At 47.4% G+C, this 23,987-nt stretch overlaps 7 protein-coding genes across 7 annotated transcripts; 3 read left to right on the top strand and 4 right to left on the bottom strand.

The window, feature by feature from the left end:
* Window positions 1-445: 445 nt before the first annotated feature.
* Window positions 446-4,057, bottom strand: MGYG_03184 (hypothetical protein; the record flags this gene model as incomplete). The annotated part of the gene is made up of 1 exon (XM_003175613.1): window positions 446-4,057. One exon carries the CDS (start codon window positions 4,055-4,057, stop codon window positions 446-448), a length of 3,612 nt encoding a protein of 1,203 aa, XP_003175661.1.
* A 2,709-nt stretch (window positions 4,058-6,766) lies between these two features.
* Window positions 6,767-7,126, bottom strand: MGYG_03185 (hypothetical protein; the record flags this gene model as incomplete). Its single annotated transcript, XM_003175614.1, has 2 exons — window positions 6,767-6,965; window positions 7,023-7,126. The coding sequence occupies 2 exons, from the start codon at window positions 7,124-7,126 to the stop codon at window positions 6,767-6,769; spliced, it is 303 nt and encodes a 100-aa protein (XP_003175662.1).
* A 1,563-nt stretch (window positions 7,127-8,689) lies between these two features.
* On the top strand, window positions 8,690-12,742 carry MGYG_03186 (DNA repair protein RAD5; the record flags this gene model as incomplete). Its single annotated transcript, XM_003175615.1, has 14 exons — window positions 8,690-9,045; window positions 9,113-9,575; window positions 9,638-9,994; window positions 10,116-10,200; window positions 10,256-10,343; window positions 10,402-10,527; window positions 10,587-10,726; window positions 10,780-10,879; window positions 10,950-11,037; window positions 11,094-11,289; window positions 11,341-12,080; window positions 12,144-12,320; window positions 12,393-12,558; window positions 12,603-12,742. 14 exons carry the CDS (start codon window positions 8,690-8,692, stop codon window positions 12,740-12,742), a joined length of 3,222 nt encoding a protein of 1,073 aa, XP_003175663.1.
* Window positions 12,743-13,140: 398 nt separating this feature from the next.
* Window positions 13,141-14,844, top strand: MGYG_03187 (TPR domain-containing protein; the record flags this gene model as incomplete). Its single annotated transcript, XM_003175616.1, has 1 exon — window positions 13,141-14,844. One exon carries the CDS (start codon window positions 13,141-13,143, stop codon window positions 14,842-14,844), a length of 1,704 nt encoding a protein of 567 aa, XP_003175664.1.
* A 527-nt stretch (window positions 14,845-15,371) lies between these two features.
* MGYG_03188 (hypothetical protein) lies at window positions 15,372-15,974 on the bottom strand (the record flags this gene model as incomplete). Its single annotated transcript, XM_003175617.1, has 2 exons — window positions 15,372-15,814; window positions 15,917-15,974. 2 exons carry the CDS (start codon window positions 15,972-15,974, stop codon window positions 15,372-15,374), a joined length of 501 nt encoding a protein of 166 aa, XP_003175665.1.
* Window positions 15,975-17,210: 1,236 nt separating this feature from the next.
* MGYG_03189 (SH3 domain-containing protein) lies at window positions 17,211-19,115 on the top strand (the record flags this gene model as incomplete). Its single annotated transcript, XM_003175618.1, has 6 exons — window positions 17,211-17,305; window positions 17,377-17,460; window positions 17,574-17,736; window positions 17,797-18,795; window positions 18,872-18,964; window positions 19,032-19,115. 6 exons carry the CDS (start codon window positions 17,211-17,213, stop codon window positions 19,113-19,115), a joined length of 1,518 nt encoding a protein of 505 aa, XP_003175666.1.
* A 363-nt stretch (window positions 19,116-19,478) lies between these two features.
* MGYG_03190 (hypothetical protein) lies at window positions 19,479-20,287 on the bottom strand (the record flags this gene model as incomplete). The annotated part of the gene is made up of 5 exons (XM_003175619.1): window positions 19,479-19,497; window positions 19,681-19,726; window positions 19,786-19,808; window positions 19,950-20,025; window positions 20,233-20,287. 5 exons carry the CDS (start codon window positions 20,285-20,287, stop codon window positions 19,479-19,481), a joined length of 219 nt encoding a protein of 72 aa, XP_003175667.1.
* Between the last annotated feature and the right edge of the window lie 3,700 nt (window positions 20,288-23,987).

Raw genomic sequence — 23,987 nt, forward strand, 5'->3', positions numbered from 1 at the left:
AGTGAAATAAAGGCCCCAACACCAGAGAGGCGCATTGGCGCATGCGGTTATGTAGAAGGTAAAATAGCTGTTCGAAGTGCGAGAATTAAGCGCCGGAAAATTATCAAAGAAAAACACAATGGCCACGGCAGGGTATAATCCCGGGATAGAACTAGTAGCCGAGTAAAAGAGAGATTAAAGACGCATATGCAGATCCCAGGGTATCAAGGGTTGGTGCAAAAGGTGGGAAAAAAATATAGAGTGAGAAAACAAATAGAAGCTGTAAACCCCGGATTGAAATGCAATGCATGCAAGATAAAAAAAGAAGCTTCTCAACGCATAAACAAAAAAAAAAGGAAAGAAAAGTAATATATCAAAGCACTACACCTAGGAACAAGGGAACACGCAAAAGTCGGTAGTTGTAGGAATATAAAAGCTCCTCGGGGAAGGAGTATCTCAAGATAGCTCAGCAAGATTCGTCAATATCTTGGAGCCACTTACGTATACCCTCTCTCAGAGTGTTATCAGCAATACCACCAAATTTCTTGTGGTTATTCTTTGGGAACCCTGCAGGCGTATCTGGGCCGATATTTGACTCTTCTTGGCGGTGTTCAGCCGCAACACTGCGTACGACCTCATCAAGGGCACCAAGAACCATACGACGACATTCGTTTCGTGGAATCTCGACAGAAGGAACATCGGTCCGGTTACTGGTATCATTGTATCTCCTGCTGTCGTCCGTGGGCAGCACGCTAATACGCCCTTTACGAAGACGGCTTGGGGAGGGAGCACGGGAATGGATAGCAGATGTAGGGCCGGAGCAGGCTAGAACCCGTTCAACGGCATCGACAAGCGTTGCATCTAGGTCCATGACTGGCTCCTCGATAAATTCTTCTTCCACGGTACATGGCTGAGATTTTCGCAGAGTGGGTGTTGGTGTAGTATCTGAACTGTCAACTTGGGTGCCAAACGGTTGGTAAGAAAATTGGGGAGAAGGTGTGTGCGAATAATCTGTGGTCCGATCATCAATAGTCGCTACCTTGCGGCGAAGGCGAATTCTTTTGATAGTGAATGTCCTCGCATCGGCTATGAGGGTGGAGCAGACGTCAACCCATCGTTCAGAGCCACCATCAAAATATGACGGCTGGCCAAAGTTTGCAAGGTTGGGTGTAGGCTCGGCAGACATGGAGCGTTTGATGGAAGATTCTAGGTCAGGGTATGGGTGCACAGCTTGGAGAGCAAAATCTTCATGATAGTACTTAAGCCAACCGGCAACGTTGACGCTAGGGCCATCCCAGTCTTTGTAATTATAATGAGACCATGGGCTAGTGCTGTGGAAAGAGCCATCGCAATCAATACTTGTGATTGACGTCCGGGTCTTCTTGGGTGACGTTAACGTGGAATCATTTGATGACGAAAGAGACATGAATCCGGGCAACGGGACCTCAACATCAACAATGCCTTCACCCGGTTTTACACAGAGTTTGACAGGCGATGTGGGTTGCCGACTCTCCAGAGTAGGAGCATCTTCTTTGCTATCCGTTTGTGTTAGGGAGGAAGTGGGTATGGATATCGTATCACTCATTGTCGCGGATACATTGTCCGGAATCGCACTTCCATTCTGTTTTACGTTAGTTGCCACGACAGGTAGCTGACGTTTAGTTTCAAACGCTTGAGTTGATGCTCTTCGAGCTCTGGAAGCACCTCCATTTGCTGGAGCATCATCCCGCGAGTTCCAAAACCCGGAAAGGATGTTTCCCCATTTACTTTGATTCTGGTCAACATTGGCTGATATCTCGCTTTTCTGCAAATTCAGTAATAGGTTTGCAGAGGCAGATCCCGTACTATCTTGCAATTCATGGCGAGCACCGTACTGTTTCCTTGGCTGGGAAGCAAAGTGTGGGACTGGAGTTGCAGTGCCAGGTGCAGCTGTTGCTGCGGATGCCGTGCCACTTTTCATTGGTCCAGCAACGCCTCCGGGTGGGATGGACAAACTTGATGTTCTCATGGATCGGGCATCAGAGCCACGTCGTCCTTGATTGATCGGAGATTTACTAAACTCCAGCTCATCGGGAACTATGTTAGATGTTTCATTGGAAGAAACGCTGGCAGACCGTTTGCCTGCGCTGCGCTCGTGAGGGAATTGACGTGTTCGAGCGCGACGGTTTATAGTTCGACGCAGTGATTCTTGTCGAAGCATGGTTGGATTCGGGGGACTTTGAGACGTTTGGCGGAAGGATGTTGATGTACTCGGTCGCAAAGGTGAGGCCAATGGATCTGCGCGTTGCTGAGGCGGTAGGAAAGCGGAGAGCACAAATATCAAGCGCCTTGCAGCCATTTTATCAGACGAAATGATTACTGTTCTATTGCAGATGCTTAATTCACTGTCCTGTTGAGCCCGCTGTTGAAGAAAATGGCGACGTCGATACCAGTCAGGACCGAGCAGGCTCAGCCATTCTGTATGGTTACCTAGGAACGCTGTGATGAGGACTAGAAAGAAGAAATTGTGCTCCTTCTCACTTAAGCTCCTCGCGATCCACCGGGCCTCTTCCCTCCAAACACCCCAGCGGCTCTGGCCTGAAATAACTGGAGGTATCCTAAGAGCCATGCACACCCTGAACGTAGCATGGAGGGCCTCTTCTCGGAGTAACTTGTTCTGCGCTAGGCAGTTGGGTACAAGTTGTACAATTGTCTGGTTAGTCCTTTGCATATTTGGCCCTTTTGCCGGCTTCGGCAAATTTGTTGTATGCTGAACAGTTTGTTTTAAAAGTTCCAGAATCTCTTTGCTTGCAAGTTTCTCAAGCCGTGACAATGTTCGTGCAATTACGTCCCAATAATCCACGAGTAAGTCGATTCTGTCATCTATGCTTGACCCAGCGGTTGATACGGACGCCTCGTCAAATAAAGACCATTTTGGATGAGAATCAAGGGAAACCGACATTCCGGCACAAGGCTTAGCTGGGTCTTGAAGATAAGGATTTCGTTGCTGACGAGCACTAGTCTTCGCTGTTATGGGAAGCCGAACAGTTATTGCGACAGCATACATCGGAGTCTTCTTTTCTTTGATCTTTTTAGATTTGGCACCAGGCGAGAACTTGAATTCTGGATTATAAGGCGACGACGGAGTTGCTGAACTGTGCATTGAAGCGTCGACTGGCATGCCGTATGATTCAGGCAAATTGACGCTGAACATTCTCGTCACGAGTACAGTGACATGTGAAGATGAAGAGGAGCCAGAAGAAGACCTGGAACCGTCACTGCTAAATCGCTCACGAGTCTGACTGACACTCCTTGGCGAGCCACTAAACGTATCCGCACGACGAAGGGTCCGCTGGTAGGGGTCAGAAGGAGGAGGGTCAGCATTCTCAGCGGGTTTCTTTTCGTCTGCTGGAACAATATGCATCTTAGTCGAAGGCCCACGATAGCTAAACGCGCTGCTTCCGAAAATGCAATTCAGCAATCCGAGTTCATTAGAATCCCCAGATAGACGACCATGCTGCTGGTCATCATCTCCCACAGCGTTAGAGAATGTGGACCTTCGATTTCGTGCACGGAAAAAGGCGCTGTTTGCTGCAGCATCTTGGTTGGAAAAACTAGATAGTGGAGGGAGGTCGGAGACCGAGGCACGCGGTGCATGATGAGAAATCCGCCCACCGTTCCGAGGGAGGGTTGAGGTGCGGGTGTGTCGTGATCGTTGCTTTTCTGGAGTAATGCGGTCTAGAGGTGGTCGCGTGGGTTTTTCAGTCTTGAGAGGTGCCTGAGTATCGAGAAGAATGCATGGGTCGTCACGGTCTCCTATGGCGTTCTGCGCAATAATCACTCTTAAATCCTTTGAAGAATCAAGTTCCAAGCCACCTTTATCATCAAAACTACCGGCTGAGGATGGACTAGGCGAGACAGAGCTGGTCTGCAGTGGGTAAGCATGAGTCCTGGATCGCTGAAGAAGGCTCACGTCTGGGAAGAGGAGTCCTGAGGTGTGTTCCTCTTCAGTCACAGACTCGAGTTGGTTCGAGTTTCGATTGGCATATGACGCTGGGTTGAGCGTTGCGGCAGCAGTATTAAGCAGTCTACCCAACATCTTCGTAGACACCAATTTATTGATATGTTGATAGCGGCTCTCAGCAGAGGTCGAAATGATTGCGTTCGTCTCTAGAAGGCGGCAAAGAGGGCGAAACGAAGAAAGGCTCTATAAGGATGCCTCACGCGAAAATTCATGGCTCCAGGCTCGGTATATCGGTAGTTCCAGTCGTTCAGGCGAGCCGCAGGTGAATGGTGGGATTGGGGTTGATGTTTCGTCAGCGAGACACAGGTGGCCTCACTCCCTTCAGCAAACAAACAAGAGGAAAGAGAGCCCTGAGTATCCCAGTAGCTCCTCAGAAAAGCGGCTTTGCAAGGCCTGTCTTCCACTTAATATCAGCCAGGCTGCAGAGAGGTGTTTTGTGCGATGGAGATGGAGGGGAACAGGGCGGATATTCCGATGTCGTTCGCAGAAGCGACGCTTTCGACGCTTTGAGCCAAGTTGGAAAAGACCCGCGGGCTGGCCAAGAGGCGGTGAGGAAACACCTTAAAAGGACGTCTGCGTCCTTTGGACTGCGGAGCCGCAGCGCTAGCCAGATAAGGTTTAGCTCGTTGAGTAAGCTCTTACCGATTGGCTGGATGGCTCGCGCTAGCTGTTTTCGAATGAGACTCGGAACATCAGCGAGCAAGTTGGGCGTCGCTGATTGGTCTCCAGGCCAGCGCTCGAGCCCGTATGCGGTTTAGCGCGTATGCTTTTTGATCGCGCCCTTTATACTGTCAGGATAAGCTTCTGATTATATAACAATTGTCCTCCTTGCTCATGCTCGATGAGATCATTTCATCCCCAGCCCTACCGAGAGCAACCCTGCCACTGGAGATGTTGCATATTGCGAGGTCACGGTCGTGTTTTGCTACGTGTTACCATCGACTGTATTTACTCTCTTGCCCTCTTGTTTCCCTCTAATTAATATGGCAAAGCTTAGACCAACGCCCCATCCGTGCTTTTCTCTGCTATAGTTATATGTCTCTATCCAGTGTTCTGATAAAATATTCTTATTACCCTGTAAAACAACTACCACTAGCTATTTGAATTCTAAGCTTTTTAATTTTACCCACTCTATATATGTATGTGTGGGTGTGTATTCACCGTATTATTCACAAGTCAATATGTTTATAGGTGCCTTGATCGAGTTGATTTCTGTGCAGCTCCAGATAACTCCAACTTGCCGACCACTAGTATGGGTTCATGTTTTAGCTCAGTCATTTTAACATTCAGTTAACAACCCATAGCACATTTCTCGGCCTTTTCCAGCGAGAATTACTGCCTTGCGTCCACCATCCCTCTAGCGCTCTTTTATGAAGAAAGTTGGCTATGACGTGTAGCACGGGAAAAATCCCTTGGGTGCTAGCTGCATGTTATCCGGCGGTGTAGCCTGCCATATAGTACTGTTGGGGTATTCCACTTTGACCTAGGGTATCCTTGGGGCATTAGGCCTTTTTGTCCCTTCTGGTCCAACAAGTACTATCCCGAGCTCTTCGACAGGAAAGAGAGTGTACGTACATTTCCTGAAACCCCAAGGCTCAGTGGGCCTCAGTCCGGTGAATTATTGCATGGAAGATATCTATCTAGTCATCCATTTGAACTTACCCATCTTATCGATTCAGCCGGTGGAACTAGCTGCATATATGATGTATTTAAAAATTACGATAGGTTGGGCGGTAGCAAATACTAACTACTTTATACCTAAAAGATTAAGGTAGTTAGAGAGGGGTAATTTGAAATGACGATGATTCGGAACTGGCTCTGAACACCTTCCAGCAAGAATGGCCGCTTACTGCCGTCCAAATTTACAAAAGACTGGATAATTTAATGACTCCAATTGCCTTCTCTTGTTTGAATCAGGCTCCTGGAAGAGGTTCTATTCGTCTCACAACAATCTTCGCTTTCAGATTATAGCTAAAGGCAGCCAAGTACATGGATAGAACCAGGGATATCCGCCCCTACTCCCTTACACTAGTGGGTCGTATCCAGTGTTGCACGCTCCCTTACATTCTAAATTCCTATCAATATACGAATAAAGGCCTGTCCCGGCTGTAATATTCGAAATATCATAAGGCGCACTATCCGTGCGTTTGGGTGAGTATTACTCTTTATATTTTATGTTATTATGTTTTAACTTATAGATTGTTTAGGTGCCTGGCACCCCCAGGGCTGCGTCAGCACCGCTTATTGCGGGTTGAAATTTAGTCTGCAGTAGCCAGATCCGACGCTCCATTATAATCCTACCTACCCATATCACTCAGAACATTTCACTATCCTCCTCAACCATGTTTATGATCAAACCCATGGATCGGAAATTTTCTACTTATTCAAAAGTAGCCTATCATAACGACACTGCTCTTCTTACCGTTTATCGACAAAATTTCATTAATGGACTCTGGCCCGAAGTCTGGCGAGCTCCCCGCGTTGCAGCTCGTTCAGAACACTCTCACATAACTGGGTTAGCTTCCACTCAAGCCCAGCCGCGCTCGTCAGGCTGACCGGAAGCGTAGGTTTAGGTGCAACTACGATTGCTGATTCACGAATCAAACTTTCCACAGCAACTGCAGCTATAGAACATTCTACTCACGCCATCCCGAACTAGACCACAGTACGAGCCATCGCCCCAGACGTTGAAGACTACATCCGCCATGCATTGCTTTAAAAAAAATCTTGACAAATTCTCCCCTACAGGATGTGGCCATTTGAGGGCAAGATTATTCTTGAACTTCAACCTCTGTATAGAGAACAAGAAGTTACTGAAATCAGAAACTGTTCTTTCGGTTGAGACAAGATTTTCATAGCAATATGGGTCTCGAGCACGCTGTTCGCAGGACTATCAATGAGTCGGAATATCAATGTCACCTTGATGATCAGCTTGAAGGGAAAGACAGCGTTTCGCGCTCCATTTTTGCCAACTTCCTCTGGCCTATACGAACATCCAATCACCAAGGAGTATGGGGGCATGGCGACAATCTTGACGTACCTTGAGTCTTCAAGCCACATGGTGTCATTGCCAAAGGACCCTGATGATCGAGAAAACCCGTTGTTCGTCTTTGGGACCCGTTGGGTTGGATGAGTTGAAGACATCTTAGAGCACGCTGATATGGACGGATATGTCCCATGCCGCAATTAGTGTCCTTCTAGGGACGCTAGTCGGTCGTGGCCTGTCGTCAGTTATGGCGATAGAGTGACCCAGAAAGCTGCCCGGAAACCTGATCTAATTATAGGCCCTACAAATCCCTTCAAGTTATCTTGAGCTAAAATACCTCTTAATTGAGTTATTTTACGGTTCAAAATACGGGTTGATAAGGGCGCGCCATACATCGATGCTAGAAATGAGGATGTTTGACTAGACCTTAATCTCTCTGACATAACTAGTTAACAACCTCGCAGAGTTGAATAGGAAGAATTAAAGGGAATGTTTAACGTTTAATTTTTATAGCAGTTTATTGATTGAACGTTGAACTGCATCAATTAAGTCCAACTTAAAACTCAAATTGTGTTTACCTTATTGGACCAATCCTCACTAAGCCTTTTAAAGTCCCCAGTTAAATTAACTCAGTCACGTGCCATATAACCTTAACTAAACTTACCATCGATATTTCTGTGAAAGCGTGTTTGTTAGACACTGACTGCCCCATATATCCGCACAGATATTACTTCATGGGGATGCAAGGTACACGCTACATGGTGAATTTCTCAGCTTGCAGTGACATAGAGAGCTTTTCTCCATATTAGCTCTATCCCCAATGGCCAGCCCTGTGCGGGCTGCTCGATACCCCAATTTTGAACTCCCTCCAGACAGGTACTGCCGTTTTGAACCTTGATTTGAAACCCTGTTGAAAGATATCTGGCTTCAATATCCAAACCACCCGCTGCACAGTTGAAGCGAATACTTCAATATTCGCGTTATGTCCTCATATTCTAGTATCCGGCTAGCGTGTTAGTTGGCCGTAACCATGGTATAAAAGGGCATTCTTCCATCGGTCCCTTCTCTTTCCTTTTCATTTCTCGGTTACCTTTTTTCCTACCTCTTATGAACTACGTTTTTGCTTCTAGATTCTAGAAAAATTCAACCGATCCCGTCTCGTTGCACCTGGCTGTCTAGCTATTCAACTACAAGACTCGAATACTTCGGTCTTTCCACTGGCTATTTCCTACCATACCCAGTGCTCCCTTAGCATAATTTTAGTTGCTCTCCTGGGCAGCGAGGATCGCACGCCGAGTTTCTATTTCACCGGCCCAATCTCATTACTCACAAGCAACCCTCAATTCAACCGTTTCACTGTTCCATTTATCACTGACTCACCTATCTCTCACATTAAGATTGAGAAGTTTGGTACCGTGCGCCGCCTATCTACACCAGAATCTCTTAGTTCAGGCTCATATACGCCCTCACCATTATCTCAACTTTTCTTGTTTCCAATCCTCGGATAATTCAACATTTCTTCATCTGTTACCAGCCTCACTTTTCACGCCATTGACCTTTTACACCTCTTTCTAAATATACACTCATCTCTGATTCAAAACCAATTTTATCCTTCTAGCCCCAATATACTGCTTGTCTCTATTCTCTCGTTTGCTAATACCATAACGACAGGCGTACACCAGATCTCTCCTCACTGATACCACATTTCATTTTTCTCAGTTATGGATTTTAACGCTCAGGTAAACAATAGCCACACTGAGGATGTCGCCTTGGATGAAGACCTTATGAACTTGGCTCCTCTTCTACAGCCGGATACTTCATTTACAGCTAGAGAGGATGAAATTATGAGAGAAAATTTCATGCTCCCAAGTCCATTGAATGTTATGGATACGGAAGCCCAAACCTTCACACAGGGCCCTGAGAATTGCATCCCCAAATACAGTGATTCCGAGAATGATGAAGAAGCTAAAATCCGTCAAAACTACTCCGCTGCTACACCTGTCTCTGAAGTTTCCGACACTATGTGGATAAAAATAGAAAAGGACCTGGATAATAGTGAACTAGATGGGGATTCAGAGTAAGCACAACCCTGGTATTAGCCTTGTTACTTATCTAATTATCATCAATTCTTCCTAAAGAGAAAGCAAAATATTCCAAGAGGCAAAGGCGGCTTTTGAAGCAGAAAAGAACCCCAGCCTAGAAAGCCAAATTCGCTTTGACAAGTTACAGGAAAAAGAACGCATGCGGCTTTCGAGAGCACAGCTTCGAAAGGCGTCGATTAAACAAGAGAACAGTATACGGCCTGGCTGTATCGATGGTAATGAGACCGAAGCGGTCGAGATTTCGAAAGTCCAAGGGGATATGGTCCAAAATCCCGACCAAGGAGAAAATTTCGAACTGTTTTGCGCTGATAATAACGAAAGCCCAGTACAGGGCTTATGTGACTATCCCTCTCCTGACAATCAGGAGTTGCTACCAGCGTCTATATGGGAGCGCACTCAAAAACCAAAAGAACCAGTCAAACCAAAGGGAAGATGTCGTCAAAATGGAACGTCAAAGCAGGGAAAGAAAGCAACAAATGACAAAGTTAAGAAAACCAAGGAAAAGGTAACTTTGATTTCCCATATAACAAGTCTTCATGAATTGGAAAAAATCTAACAGGGACAAAGCGCAATAATGCCCGAGGACGCAAGTCAAATGGGCCCTCCAAATCGAAAAAAGGTTGTAAAAACAGAGAGTCCACTACTTTCAACCTTGACAGCCTATTTACTTGCAATATTGTTGAGAGTGCAAAACGGAATGTCAACAAGAACGCAATACCAGGGTTTTCGGCGGGGGATAAGAGAAAGGCAATGAGGGAACTTATGGCCAGTATTCCAACTGACGAAGAGATTGATACGGAAAGCATGTCCGAACATAAAAAGGCTATCATGGACTCTATAATGAAGTTCACGAAACGTCCCAGGGCTGACAAAGCCGGTGGCTGGAGGCATAAAGATATGACGACAAGCTTATTCCATTACCAGGTATGTCTCCGCTCAAAATTCCCTACATATCTTGGCTAATATTTTGAAAAGCTCATTGGCGTCGGGTTCATGGTAGTCCCCCCATTATACCATGTTTCAGTATACATACTTACACACATAGCGTGACCGTGAAAACTCGTCTGCTGCGCCCAAAGGCGGGTTTTTATGCGATGAGATGGGCTTTGGTAAAACAATCCAGGCAATTGGTTAGTTTCATATTGCTTCTATACTTTTTACACATTCATTAACTCCGCTCAATAGCAAACATGGTGGACGGCAGTGCTACCCTAGACAGCAAGGAGCCAAAGACTACGTTGATTGTTACGCCAACCCATTTAATTGAGCATTGGTACACTCAGTTCTCACCATTGAAGCTTCTACTGGGCGTTTACTAACAAATGGTATAGGAAAGATGAGTTATTAAAACATGTCAAATCTAGTGCACTAGGGATTATCGTTGTTTATCACGGAGCTCAGAAGCAAGATCTAAGACTTATCATCCAGTCGGCAGGACAGCAAAACATCGGAGCTATGTAAGTATCCTATGCGGTGTCCTTTTTTTAGCAGCCCGGTAATACTAACGGTTTGGTAGAATCACAACCTACTCCGAAATAAGAGCTTCTTGTCATTTTCCAGTCCCTGATTTTACGAGTAAGGAGGATGAAAATAAATGGAAATCAGATAATTGCTGTTTCCTGCATAATTTCAAGTTTCGGCGCATCTATCTGGACGGTAGGTAAACCTCCATATAATATTGGGCGAGACGTCATTTTGACATTCAATAGAAGCGCATGAGATTAAAAACCACAAGTCTAAAACTAGCGAAGCAGTCAGGCTTCTGGTTGCAAAATTTCGTTGGGTGATAACGGGGACCCCAATTCACAAGTACAGCCACTATTCTGATCGGAGATACTTTCATCAGCTAACATGGGATACTTTTCCATTTTTGTGTCAGTTATATCACGGAATTCTATTCCTATTTTGATTTTTTGAAAGTCCCAGGATTAGAAAATTATTATCTATTCCTTGCCAAAATTGTGAAGGTATGAATGACATTACATTCCAGCTCATACCAGGATGGCTAATTAGTGTTCTATAGAACGATCCTGACCATCGTAAACTCATCAACTGCCTTCGTGCATTTATGTTGCGCCGAACTCATGAAGCAACCCTTTTTGGACTACCTATTCTCAAGCTTCCTGGCATTGATGAAAACACGGTAGTTGTTAAATTCTCTATTATTGAGAAAGCCCTATATAAAAAAATAATAGGGAACTTTTTAGACAAGCATCTTCGTTAGCGATGGCCCGTTTCTATTTCATATGGTCGTATCTAACTGTGTATAGATACCATGCGCACGGTTGAGGGAGTTAGCAACTATCTCACTCTTTTGATGTATCTACGGATGTTCACTTCCCACCTGCTATTACCTGATAAGGTAATTAATCAGATATTGACTCGTCAATTCATGCAAGAAATTCAGCCTGAAATAATACAAAGCTCCAATGCCGAGGACATGGAGATGTACAACTCCCTTCAGACGGCACGGTTTGAGGACCCAACGGGCCCTCTACATGTCCAGGCGGAAACACAATCGGACACTAGAATCTCATCATTGTTTGAATCCTTGGTGAGCGGCTCAGAGGGCAATAAAAGCGTCATGGATTGCTGTGCATGCAAACAAAGACAAACATCTGGTCTCATAATGTCGTGTATGCACCTTTGTTGTTTCGACTGCCAACCAAGCTTACCACAAGTTGGACACGAACAAATTACATGTCGTTGCGGCTCGACAGTAAACTACGAAATATGCCTTGATCTCCAGCGCCTCTACCATAGCAAGCCAATACCGATAGTAAAAGGCCCCAAAACTCGGCACTTCAATGTACCTAGAGAGGATGAGAGAGCCCATATTATCAATACCAATTACAATATACCTAGTGCGAAGTTAAGGGCTGTGAAAACATTCGTTTCTCGGTGGCTCAAGGAATCCCCAGGTACTAAAATCACAATATTCACACAGTTTATAGGAATGATCAGCGCCCTATGCACGCTATGTGATGTCGAAGGTTGGGGGTACACCACGGTAGGGTCTTTTTAAACAGCGTTTTTGTCCTATAACGACCCGTGTGCTCACTGTTGCCGATAGCTTTGTGGAAAAATACACCATCGAACTAGACACTCCAACATCAAAAGATTCCGCGAGGACAAAAACACTAGCATCTTAATCTCCTCGCTAAAGACAGGGGGAGTGGGCCTCAACCTGACTATGGCTAATAAATGCATCCTGGTTGACTTGTGGTGGAACGAGGCAATCGAACAACAGGTAAGCGAATACCTAGTACCTAGGTAGTCCAATACCGTGCTGATTGATCTTGAACTCTCCTATATCTGTTAGGCATTTTGCCGCCTGTTCCGTATAGGCCAAGAGAAGGACGTCGAAATCGTCCGGATATGTGTGGAGAACACGGTTGATGACCGTCTCCAGCTCATCCAGAGCGTAAAAACCAAGCATATTAAACAGGCTATGGGCCCAGCTGTCCTTGCGCAAAGGCGAGTCATTGGTACTCGATATCTCCGAGATGACATTTCTAACACAACTATAGAGATAACCTCGCTGATATCTTGAAACTTTTCGGAGCTGAGGAGGACGAGAATACCGACAAAGGATATAGATTCTTATCGGATGAGGAGATGGCCACACAATTAAACGAGAAGGAGAAGACCCCGGATGCTGACGCCAACTGAGGGCCCGCTGCAAGGAGAAACTTCGACTGCATTTCCCATCTGATTCCCATCTATTTTCACTATTTTCCTTACAAAACTACAAACAAATATCTTGCTAAAAAAGAAGCTTCTAGTTAACCATGGATAGTTATCAAAATGAAGCTAATTCATCTTTTTTTATACCTTCAATAACCCCAGATTTTCTCCTTCCACGTGACTGTAACTAGTCGCGGGTTAATTACGGGGTCTAAAGGGCGTTTTTCTTAAGAGAAACAAGACGACTCCTCAGCTAGAAGGAAGGCATAGAATATTGATATCTAAAATATATGGACTGAGCGGCCTTCGGTGCATTCAGACGTTGAAGGCTTATCTCTGGCACAGCCCCGCTGCCGTACGATTAAACACTGATCCGCTCAAGCATGACAGATAAAAAGAAACAGCGGGGCGCCGCTGCTGGCCCGCAGGACGGATACTATGATCTCGGGAGCTATCACCGTTCCATTAGCACCAGCAACCCGAGTGCTCAGACATGGTTTGACCGTGGGCTGATTTGGAGTTTTGCGTTTAACCATGACGAGGCAGCTGCGTGCTTCCAGCGAGCCATCGACCAAGACCCGCACTGCGCCATGGCACACTGGGGACTTGCATATGCTTCGGGACCCAACTATAACATGCCGTGGGCGTTTTTTAATGCCGAACAGTTGGGATATGTGGTGACTAAAACTCATGCTGCTGCTAGAAAGGCAGAGGAGAAGGCTAGGGCACCAAATGTATCAGCTGTTGAGAGGGCCTTAACCAAGGCCTTGATACATCGATACCCCCAAGATCATCCTGTGGAAGACTGTGCAGTATGGAACAAGGGATATGCTGATGCAATGAAGTTGGTATATCAAGCATTTCCGGACGACCTGGACGTTGCGATGCTCTACGTGGATGCGTTGATGAACCTGACTCCATGGAAACTATGGGACTTGGTGACCGGAAATCCTGCGAAAGGAGCGCACACTCTGGAAGCAAAAGATATCCTCGATCGTGCTTTGGCCCAGGAAGGCGGACTTTCTCACCCTGGACTTCTCCACCTTTACATTCATCTTCTGGAGATGTCTACTTCGCCAGAGTTGGCCTTACCGGCCGCTAACCGTCTAAGAGGCCTCGTTCCCGACTCTGGGCACTTGAACCATATGCCGTCCCATATCGATATCCTGTGCGGCGATTACCAAAGTGCAGTCACATCAAATTCAGAAGCAGTTATTGCCGATGAGAAGTTCGTTGCTCAGCACGGAAGTATGAACTTCTACACCCTCTATAGGTGCCACAACTATCACTTCAAGGTATACGCGGCCATGTTCTCAGGACAGTCGAGAGTTGCGGTTGATACCGTTAGACAGATGGAGGCTACAATACCCGACCAGTTAATACGAGAATCTACTGAGATGGCAAATCTTCTAGAATCATTTGTTGCTATGCAGGTACATGTCTTGATACGTTTTGGAATGTGGGATGAGGTTCTCGCTCTTGAGCTGCCCGAAGATCAGTTCTTATACTGCGCTACTACGGCGATGAGGCTATATGGGAAGGGAGTGGCATATGCGGCCACTGGGAAAATAGAACAAGCACGAGAGGCCCGTGAAGCTTTCCGAAGCGCAGTAAAACGAGTGCTGCCCACCCGCACCGTATTCAATAATAATTGCAGTGACATCCTGGCCATTGCCTCTGCAATGCTAGACGGTGAACTAGAATACCGTCTCGGGCATTACGACACAGCATTCGAACACTTGCGTCATTCCATAAAACTCTATGATTCTCTGCATTATGATGAACCGTGGGGTTGGATGCAACCAGTTCGACATGCGTATGGTGCGCTTTTGCTTGAAAGGGGGCATGTTCGGGAGGCAGCTGCAGCGTATCGTGCAGATTTGGGTCTTGATAACACTGTGCCTAGAGCACTGCAGCATCCAAATAATGTCTGGGCATTACATGGGTATCATGAGTGCCTTGCGGCTTTGGGAGAGGTAGACGAAGCTGCAAAGGTTGCGCAACAACTTGCCACAGCGCTTGCCTTGACAGATATACCAATCCGATCGTCTTGTTTCTGCCGACTGCGGACTGTTGCCAGAATGTAAATATCGTTGTTTCACTCATGCATGTTTCATTTCAGCCTTGCGTAGAATGAATAACGGTACATCCTCAGCCGGATAAAGGTTGGACAAGACACTTAGCAAGTAGCACCGCCACTACTACTGTTCCCATATACTTCGAGCAAGTAGTGCCATGAAAAAGCTATAAGATTTTCAAGTATAAAGCCATCCTCGTTGCTCTATCAAGGATTATAAGGCAAGCAGAAACTGGAAACCAAAAAGACGTGCAAACCATGAGATTGGCCAACAGTGTAACATGAACATCTTCCCGTGTCAACCAGCACTTGAGTCGGTCTCAGCCACCGACTATAAGAGCGAAGAGTGTATAGGTATCGAAATCCTGAAACTGTACACCAAGTACACGAAAAGAAAAAGGCGAGAAACTAGAAAGTACAGGCTACCTCTTCCTCTTGGGGGGAGGGGTGGGGGGAGGGGCTACAAGTAGCATTTGGAGTGGTATCATCATTATAGACATTGAATGTCGTTAAAAGTTCGTTTGTGTGTCGACCGAATTAGGATTGGATTTTGTTGTCTCCTTTAACGGCCTCAGCGTAGGTTGGCGGCGCTCTGTGTTCACCCTCGGGCCTACTGCTGCTTCCCTGGTCCGGCGCACCACCAGATGGATTTGGTTTCTGGGGAACCGGGGGTGGGGGCGCAGCTCTTGACTCAGAGTTCGCGTTGGTGCCATACGAGCGCTGCTGCTGCTGCTGCTGCTGCTGCTGGTTAGGATGAGCCTGCTCATGGGCGATGTAGTAGTATGTGACTCGGCCTCCCTCGGCGTCTCCGCGCTGTCCGTGTCCTACGATGGGTCTGTACCCGTCTGGATACTCGTCGTCCGCCTCGGGGTACTTGAGAATGATATACCAAGCATGAAGCAGGCCGGGAACGTATCCCAGGCAGCAAAGCGCGATGTTGATAAGGGAATCAGCAGAGCAGACGCCGACCTTGATCCAGACTGCAGTTTGACAAGCCGAAACCGTTAGTATCGCGTCACAGAACCGCTAGAGAGAGCGGGGAGAGGACTATGGGAACTGCGGACGGGGATTAGCGTACGTACCTGCGATGGGCGGGAAGAGGACGGCCAGGATGGCCAGGAAGGCGTCTGGCGAGCACATGGTGGAAATGAAGCAGAGTCGACTTCTTCCTTTGCTTCTTCTTCTTCTTCTTCTTCTTCTTCTTATTCTTATTCTTTTTCTTCTTTTTCTTCTGCGGCTGCTGCTCGCTGGGTCAGTCCCTTTTCTAATATATATGGAGTGAAGCTGAAGTGGCTGCCTGGCGATGTTCCGTTCCTTCTTTCTCCTTGCTTGCTTGCGCCTCGCGCTGTGACGTCGCTGCTTAGTCAGACTACATCACGTGGAAGCCACCCTCCCGGTAGCGCGTACTCTATTACTCTATCTCTGGCTTTCGCCCCCGTCAAGCGTCAATCAGCAGCTCTTCCGCCGCAGCTCCATCCCCATATCTCGAACTCTCGCCTGGCGGCCCGTCCATTTAATATATATAAGTATATAAGTATATCTCCGTAACCCCGTATCTCCGATGTACCTCGTCACCCGTCCTCGACAGCGCTGTGCTTCTCTACTCCGTACATATGCCACGCCCGCTATCTATATACGAGCTGATGTCTCGCTCTCCCCTATTATCTGTATTACATAATGGTATTTTTGCGTCTCAAAGCCCTGCAGAGACTTTCAGGGGCGTGACGGGATGTCCCGAGCTGGCGTAAAGTGGGTATCTTTATCTGGATTTTCATTGGCTACTGCTCTCTCTCTAGCCAATCATAGCTCACTGTACTAAAATAACTTACGCCATACAGCTCGGATACACTGCCCTTTACCGCTTTTGGCCCTGTCGCCCGAACTTGTCGACGCTTCTCGTCTTCCTCCTCTTTTCTTCGACCTCAACCTCCAGCTCCGACTTCAACTTCGCATCCACGATCAATCAATCGTTCGTTCAATTCTTCGTCTCTCGTTACGCCCTGTTCGCCGGCGGACTTGCCTGTCCACTCGTTTGTTCTCTGTCGAAGGGCTTGTCGCCGAAAGGGTCCCTTTTTTTCCCACTACTAGCTAGGAACATCGAATTACTAAGAGCAACCCTTCAGCAACACACCACGTCAACCAGCAACACGTCGGTCTTGATCTGTCAGTCATTTGGCTCCAGGGAACATCCTCGCACCGGAGAAAGCTCTTCTACCATTCAAAAGGACTTGCAAATTCCGTCTTCATGTCGATGATACCTGGTTCTACCTCGTTCATAGCTATCTCTTCCTTGTGACGACCTTGGCCTAGAAGGAAACCATCTTCAGTCAGCACCTCGCAGAAGGATCCGCACCAAGCAGATAAAACACATTCGAAATGTCGAGGGACTGTATCTCGCTCAAGGGGTCGAAGCAATGCCCTGCCTTCAGTTCTGCTTCTATTGCTGTCAGTGACAGTTTGATCGGTCTATAGTACGTGTCTCTCAACCACTTTGGTCAACAAGAAGTAGGGGTTGACAAGTCTTTTCCTTTGAAATATATAGCCCTTTTCTACGATATGTCTCCAACCTCAACGATTTCGATGAGAAACTCGGCTCCTACGTTCACAATGAATATGTCAAAATGAAGTATGTCCTCCCATCGCCAGTCTATGTTTTTTTGTTTTTGTTGATTTTCATTAATTCTTCGTGCGCGCCTCTTACTACATCTTCAAGTGACTGATCACATTCCACCTTGACAGGTACCAGGACATACTCGGATGCGAAGGTTTGAACCTTAAGAACACAACTTCTCTCTATGCTCAATATACAACCAGCGTAATATGTAATGGAATAATACAAAATTCAAAAGAACCATGTCGGCTGTCCGAAGAGAACTCCAGACCACTTTGTGCAGAGAGCTGTGTAAGTTGCCCTTCCCTCTTCAATTTAATAGTAACCACTACTAACTCTTATCACTATTAGGCAATGTTTGCTACCAGTGAAGAAAGAATTACTGTCAACCAGGATCTATGTCGGTCTCCTAGCCGCAATCAGATGGACCAAATTCGGGCAGACTTCACGGTATGCGCTATCCCAGCTAATTCGCTATCCGGACATTGCATTCCCGGCTCCGACAATGAGCCAAATGAATGTGGATTTGGACCAAATTTACTAGGCCTGTGCGGCTTCTGCTCGCAGAATTCGGTCAATGGCACCGATACCTGCTGCTATGCCGCCAATGCGGAGCAGCGCTGCAAGGGCATCAAGCTTCCAGAAATCCCAACACTACCACCTCTGTTTCCACATCCAACTTCGACAACCAGTCCTTCGCCAACTAGCAGACCAGGTGGTGAAGGCCTAAGTGGTGGACAGATTGCTGGGATTGCCATTGGAACGGTATTAGGTTGCGCGCTCCTAATCGGTCTGGCGGTTCTATTCATCCTTTGGAGAAGACGGAAGCAGAATGAACCTGCCGAAAACATATTCAATCAACCCACACCTCCTCGCACCATGGCAACGGTCCCATCATATCCAGCCGGCAGCAGTTCAGCTACCAAACAGCAGAAAGGGTACGAGCCCATCCCCGGAGGCCGTGTTGCACGAATGTCGGCACTTCAAAGTGCCAGCAGCCCACCATCACGTCACGCATATCATGATTCAGATTCCGATGTATTCGGGGACAGCCCGTCTGGAGGCAGGTCGAGACGTGTCCCACCCGTCACAGGAAGAAGGAACGGCTCACTTTCTAGCGCGTCTGCCCTCGCTGGCGATGGTGACACGCTATCTCCCAAGTCTGGCAGCGGCGGCCAGTACTCGTCTCCCGAGGGCGTTGCCAGCGGCCAGTCAGAGCAACTTTCTTATTTCCGCGACTATTACTCACAAGACGACATCCATCCAAATGACAGAGTATCTGTACTCTGGGCATACCAACCTCGCGCCCCTGACGAGTTTGAGCTAGACAGAGGCGACATGCTGAAAGTCGTCGGTATATGGGACGACGGTTGGGCTACTGGGTGTCCGGATCAACGACAGAGCAGAGGACTATAACGCGAAACAGAAACAGAGTCCACTCAGAGATAGCGGTGTCTCTCAGGGGTCAGGGGCACGACCACCATCATCGCCAACTACCGGAGAAATAAAAGCATTCCCAGTACGTCTGAGCCCAGCCCCTTCTTTTATTCTTTTATCTATTTCTTTTTACTAACGATTCCATCCAGCTCGTCTGCGTGTGTCTGCCCCAACACTGGCGGACAACTATTGACGGCTACCTTGAAGGAAGTGACCAAGAACCTTCAACTTAACGGATACCAATTTGTCTATGCTTTCCTCTACCTCTTCTTTCATGCATTGATGACACAAACTAGTTCTGGCCGCTCAGGCTCTGGCGTTATATCTTTCATTTTCCGCTTTCCATTCTTCAGAAACCCCCTTTTTTATTCCCCTATCTGCGTTTACTTCGATGGGTTGACCCTTTTACTGCAAATACCTTGTTCTCGATCTCCTGGTTTCTTGCTTTGATCGCGCTGATATCCATTATACATGACCTGTTTTATTTCTTTCTCTTCTGCTGTCCGGGGAAGACCTTCACCGCGAATCTCCAGCGACGTTAAATTCACCCCTTTTCCTAAAAAAGAAAAAAAGAGCAAAAAAAGGAGGAACCCCATTTACGCCAATACGAGCACCCTAATTTCTAACATCCTACCAGTTAGTCCAGTCCGGATCCTTCGAGCAGTTGTTCTGATTTTTTTGATCTGGCCCAGAGCCAACGAGCACTGTTCCACCCGTACGCACAGCACTTACACCCACTTTCATTCTACCCAGCTTCTCTACCATCTATGGAGAGATATTTCCTATCTCTTTATCTACTTTGCGCCCATGCTGGCTTTCCCCTGATTCAATTGATTCTCGTACGCTAGATGTTAGATGTGTTAGCTGTCTATTTCTGTACTCATACCTTGGTTTAGTTTATACCCCCAAGAGATCCCAAATCAGGCCTATAAGGGTAGTTAGCCTTAATCCTAGTTGTTAATTACATACATACTTAGATGCTCCGTCCTTATTTTTGTTAACTAGTCCAACATACCCCGTACGAAGTGATTGTTATGACTAGGTCATCGATTCCTCTACCAATTTACTTGAGTCGCCGTTCAATTTTTGCATATACAACACTCCGAGACCAAGCATGCTTGTTCATTTGGATACCCACCTCTTCTTCTCCATAACTAAGTAAGTATACAGACATCGTTCAGAGTGTGTGATCGGCCTCTTGAAACACACAGCTGCTCGACATATTAACTATCCGGCTGTTATGCTATAGACAGGGATTATCAATAATACAACTCTCTTTTCTGCCCCCCAAATTCTGTTGTCTGCAGGTGGATGTTCATAAATGGCGTGATCGTAGGGATATTTACTTACCATTTGGCTTACGGGCAAGCCCTGACCTTCCCAGCGCCGTGTCATGCCATGCCATGCCCGGCCATGTCTACCAGCGGTAGCATCATCATAGTGATACCGGTGAAGGGGGACATGCAACATGGCGTGATGGATGCACGATATCTATGCAACCGGCTCTGCAGAATACTCTTATACCAAACTCCTCAGGAATGTATGTATGTGCTCCGCCGTTAGAGTCGGTAAGCATGTATCTCTGGCGTGACCTCTGTCCGTAGTTTAAAAATAGAGAGTCTGCATCTCTTCATCGCTCTGTCCTCTCATATACACTTGTTTATTCAGTCGGCTCCGTCATGAGGAGAAATGAAAAAATGTAGCCTAGTCGAGAACACCGATGCCGTGAACTCAGGATACCCCTGATACTTGCCTTTCGGTCCGTCCACTCTCTGATGCTGCTTTTTTTTCAATTCCTTTCCCGGTCACCGCTGACACTGACCACGCGCTCAGGCTGCTCTGTGTGTAATATTTTACGTTTCTTTTCTTTTCCCTGCGTTGAAGAACCGTAGTTTCTCGGCCTTATCGTCCGAGAGAAAGGGAGCAAAGGCGAGCAAGCGAGGAACAACGCTGTTTGCTATCCCCCATCGAGCCCGGAGTCATATTGGCCACTACTCCTCCTCTTCAGCCTCTCAGCTTCATCTTTCTTGTTCCTCTTCACATGACGGGTTTTTCGTATGCTCAAACTAGAGAGCCACGTGAGAGATGGATTTTTTCGATGCGTTGGCGATTATCAAAGGTATAACCCTGGTTGTTTTATAGATATTGTCCGTCTAGCCCATCCAGTAGTTAATAACGATGGGCTTTTGAGATGGCCTTCGTTCTATCTCTCGCCCATGATGCCAGCCTTGCCATAATATCGAGCGACCTCGCGGCGTCTTTGCTTTGAAAAAAAGTCTCCGGTATTATGTATATTGGCCATGGTCGAAGCAAGGGCTTTAGATTAAGGAATCGGCTTCGTCTGTCCACCTGTTTCCTTTCGGGTTTCACCTCGGGCCCGGCGTAGAAGGTCGTTCGGAGTTGTTGCCTCTCAGGAGTCGTAGATCTGAACCAGCAGCCTGCTTGCAAAAATAAAATAAACGGGATCAGATCGAGCAGCCGAGTTGAGTCAGTCGTCCGCGTCCGCTGCCGCTATAGCCATGAAGCTGATGAAACCAGCGGGGGCCGAGAGGGTGAGAGGGGAGAAACACAGAGCTGTCCGTCATCGATCGAACTGGCCGAGTATACCCCCTTGGCCCTGCTCTTGGTTCGGGATATGGGGAACGCCTCGCAAGCTTGAGGTTGGTTAAACCGTCGACATGCCAGGAGAGACAGCCAAACAACGGCCCATTTTCAGTCTATCAGCGTCCTCCTCACGGGCTTCTATTCATCATGGCGTCACCTGGCCAGTCTCCTTTCGGCCTGCCGACTGTGGCTGCGCTGCCCGTATATGCATCGCCATGGTTAGTTAGTTATATCAGCCAGCAGCCAACAGGACAACCGCCACTCGGCCTTGAACAGCGGACGATTCTCTCGGCTTCGTGCCTCTTTGGACTCTCCAGCCGTGCCGGGCCAGATGAGGCCTCTGCACAGGCATAAGTTATCCAGTTGTCTCCATTTTGCATCCTTCTTCTTTTTGCTGCAAAGTGAAAATTAAGCCGGTTTCATAAAGTACATCAGGAGGCATCACTAGAAGTGTATGAGGAAACACCCGAAGGGGCAGAAGTAGAAAAGGAATAACTACCAGTTAAAACGTCTTCCCCATATCAATAACAGCGATGTCGATATGATCTCCGAGATCCAGGGGGGGTTTTGTCATCAAACTGGATCCATCATCGTCTCTCCGCTGCGATCAGAAACAAAACAAAACAACAGTCCTTGAGGTCCTTGTATAGACGGCTGGTCATATGTCAACAATGGCTTGATGAGAAGATCTGACCATGCTTTCTTCTCTTCCCGGCGTCCTCCTACCTGGAGATTGATGTTTGAGTCTGTATTTTGCATTGTGTACTTTGGCAGTTGACCTGTTTTGACGACTTCGACGTTCAAATTCAAACTATTTGAACGCTCCATCCACTCAATACTCCGGCCCTTATTCTCCATCTTATTGCATCATGCCTACGGGTCCAAGGTCCGATGCTACATGTTGGCGTCTCAAAGGACAGCTGGCCCCCCGTGTTTTAGGTACTTTTATTCGTCCTCCGTCTTTTGTTATATCTCCATCTCTGATCCTCTTGTCTCCTGGCTCTGGCTGTGCAGACTGACAAGTATGTAGATTCCTCATGAACGCGTAATCTGGGCGGCCGGTGTGCACTGTCTATCCCTTCTGCTCATAGAAAACGGCCGGCGTTCAAGCTGGCTCATCATCCGTTCTCCCGGCCTGGGGAAGATGGGGCCCTTTTTATTCTTTTTTGAGCCTCTTAAAGTATTGATCGGCTGTTATGTCAAATATATACAGGGCACCGGCGCACAGCTGACAGAGTTAGAGATGACGTGATGAGAAGGATGGGAGATGCTCGGGTCTAAGAGAGGCCTAGCAAGCAACTTTCCACAAGGACATGGAGTTTAAGGGAAGATGGGCATGAAGACGGCCTTCCTTGAAATACGGAATACATCAGAGCCCCATGGGTTTGAAAATTCTTGCCCTGTATTGATGCCAAATCAACAACCCAACCCAAGATCAAGAAAGTACAAAAACGACAGCCAGAGTTCAGGCATAACTAATTGCACGGATAGAGATCTAGCTAGGGAAGCTACTATTCGTGCAGAGTCGAGCATGGCTTCGATCCAGCCAAGGGCGATCACCATGACACAGCCAGCTCAAACTATATGACGATCACTATATGCCTGGCAGTGCACGCAGGATCTAAACAAGCCATCTGCTTGTCATCGAATACCCGGAAGGCAACTGACAGGCTCAAGTAATAACCGGCAGGTGAAGGTTGGGCAGCCTGATACCGGAGTCTGAGCGCAGGATACGTTGATCTCTACGAAGGGCAGCAGAAACAAACAGCACAAGCAGCTGCCAGACAGCAGAGTGGTCAAGACAGATCTATAAGCACGATTACAGAGATAACTACTCCTTACCTAGGTAACGACGGGAGTATATGATACAATGGTGACTAGCCAAAGTCAATTAAAGATCTGATCTGTCTACCCACAAGATGGGGAGCTTGCTGTCCCCCAGATTCGCCGGCAGCCATCGGCCTAGAGCTCGAGGTTCGCCCGTTCTCGGGACGAAGGGACTGACTGTCATCGGCAACTCGCTATTCGGCCGCTTTGAATAGGTCGAGGGCTACGGCTGGAGCCGTAGAGACAAAGGGGGAATGGAAGCGAGAAAGAATAAAAAAAGGGGACAGTCAAAGGGTTCAGGTCCATGGGCTTGCCTGCTTGCTTGATTTTGCAGCATTACAGAGCAAAGACATTTCTGGCCTGGCCTGGACTGTGCTGGACATGGCGGGTGCAGAGAAAATGTTACGTACAAGATATTGCATCGTCCTTATCGCCCGAAGAGACTCGCTGAGCTGAGCTGAGCTGGAGCGGCGCCAGAGGCATGAGATGAGGCAGCATGACAGACAGAGAGAGAAAATACAGCCATGCCACGGTTAACCCAGGGGCTCGCTTGCAGTCTCTCTCGCCTAAAGGGTGCCACACCCCCCTTTCTGTTGCGTTTGGGCTGTCCCTGGCCTGCCTTGTCTTCTTGCCTTGTCTGGTGGCCAACCTGTCGCGACTCTGACGCTGTCATT

Source organism: Nannizzia gypsea, genomic scaffold (genome assembly GCF_000150975.2).
Source record: "Nannizzia gypsea CBS 118893 supercont1.2 genomic scaffold, whole genome shotgun sequence".
Taxonomy (NCBI): Eukaryota; Fungi; Ascomycota; class Eurotiomycetes; order Onygenales; family Arthrodermataceae; genus Nannizzia; species Nannizzia gypsea.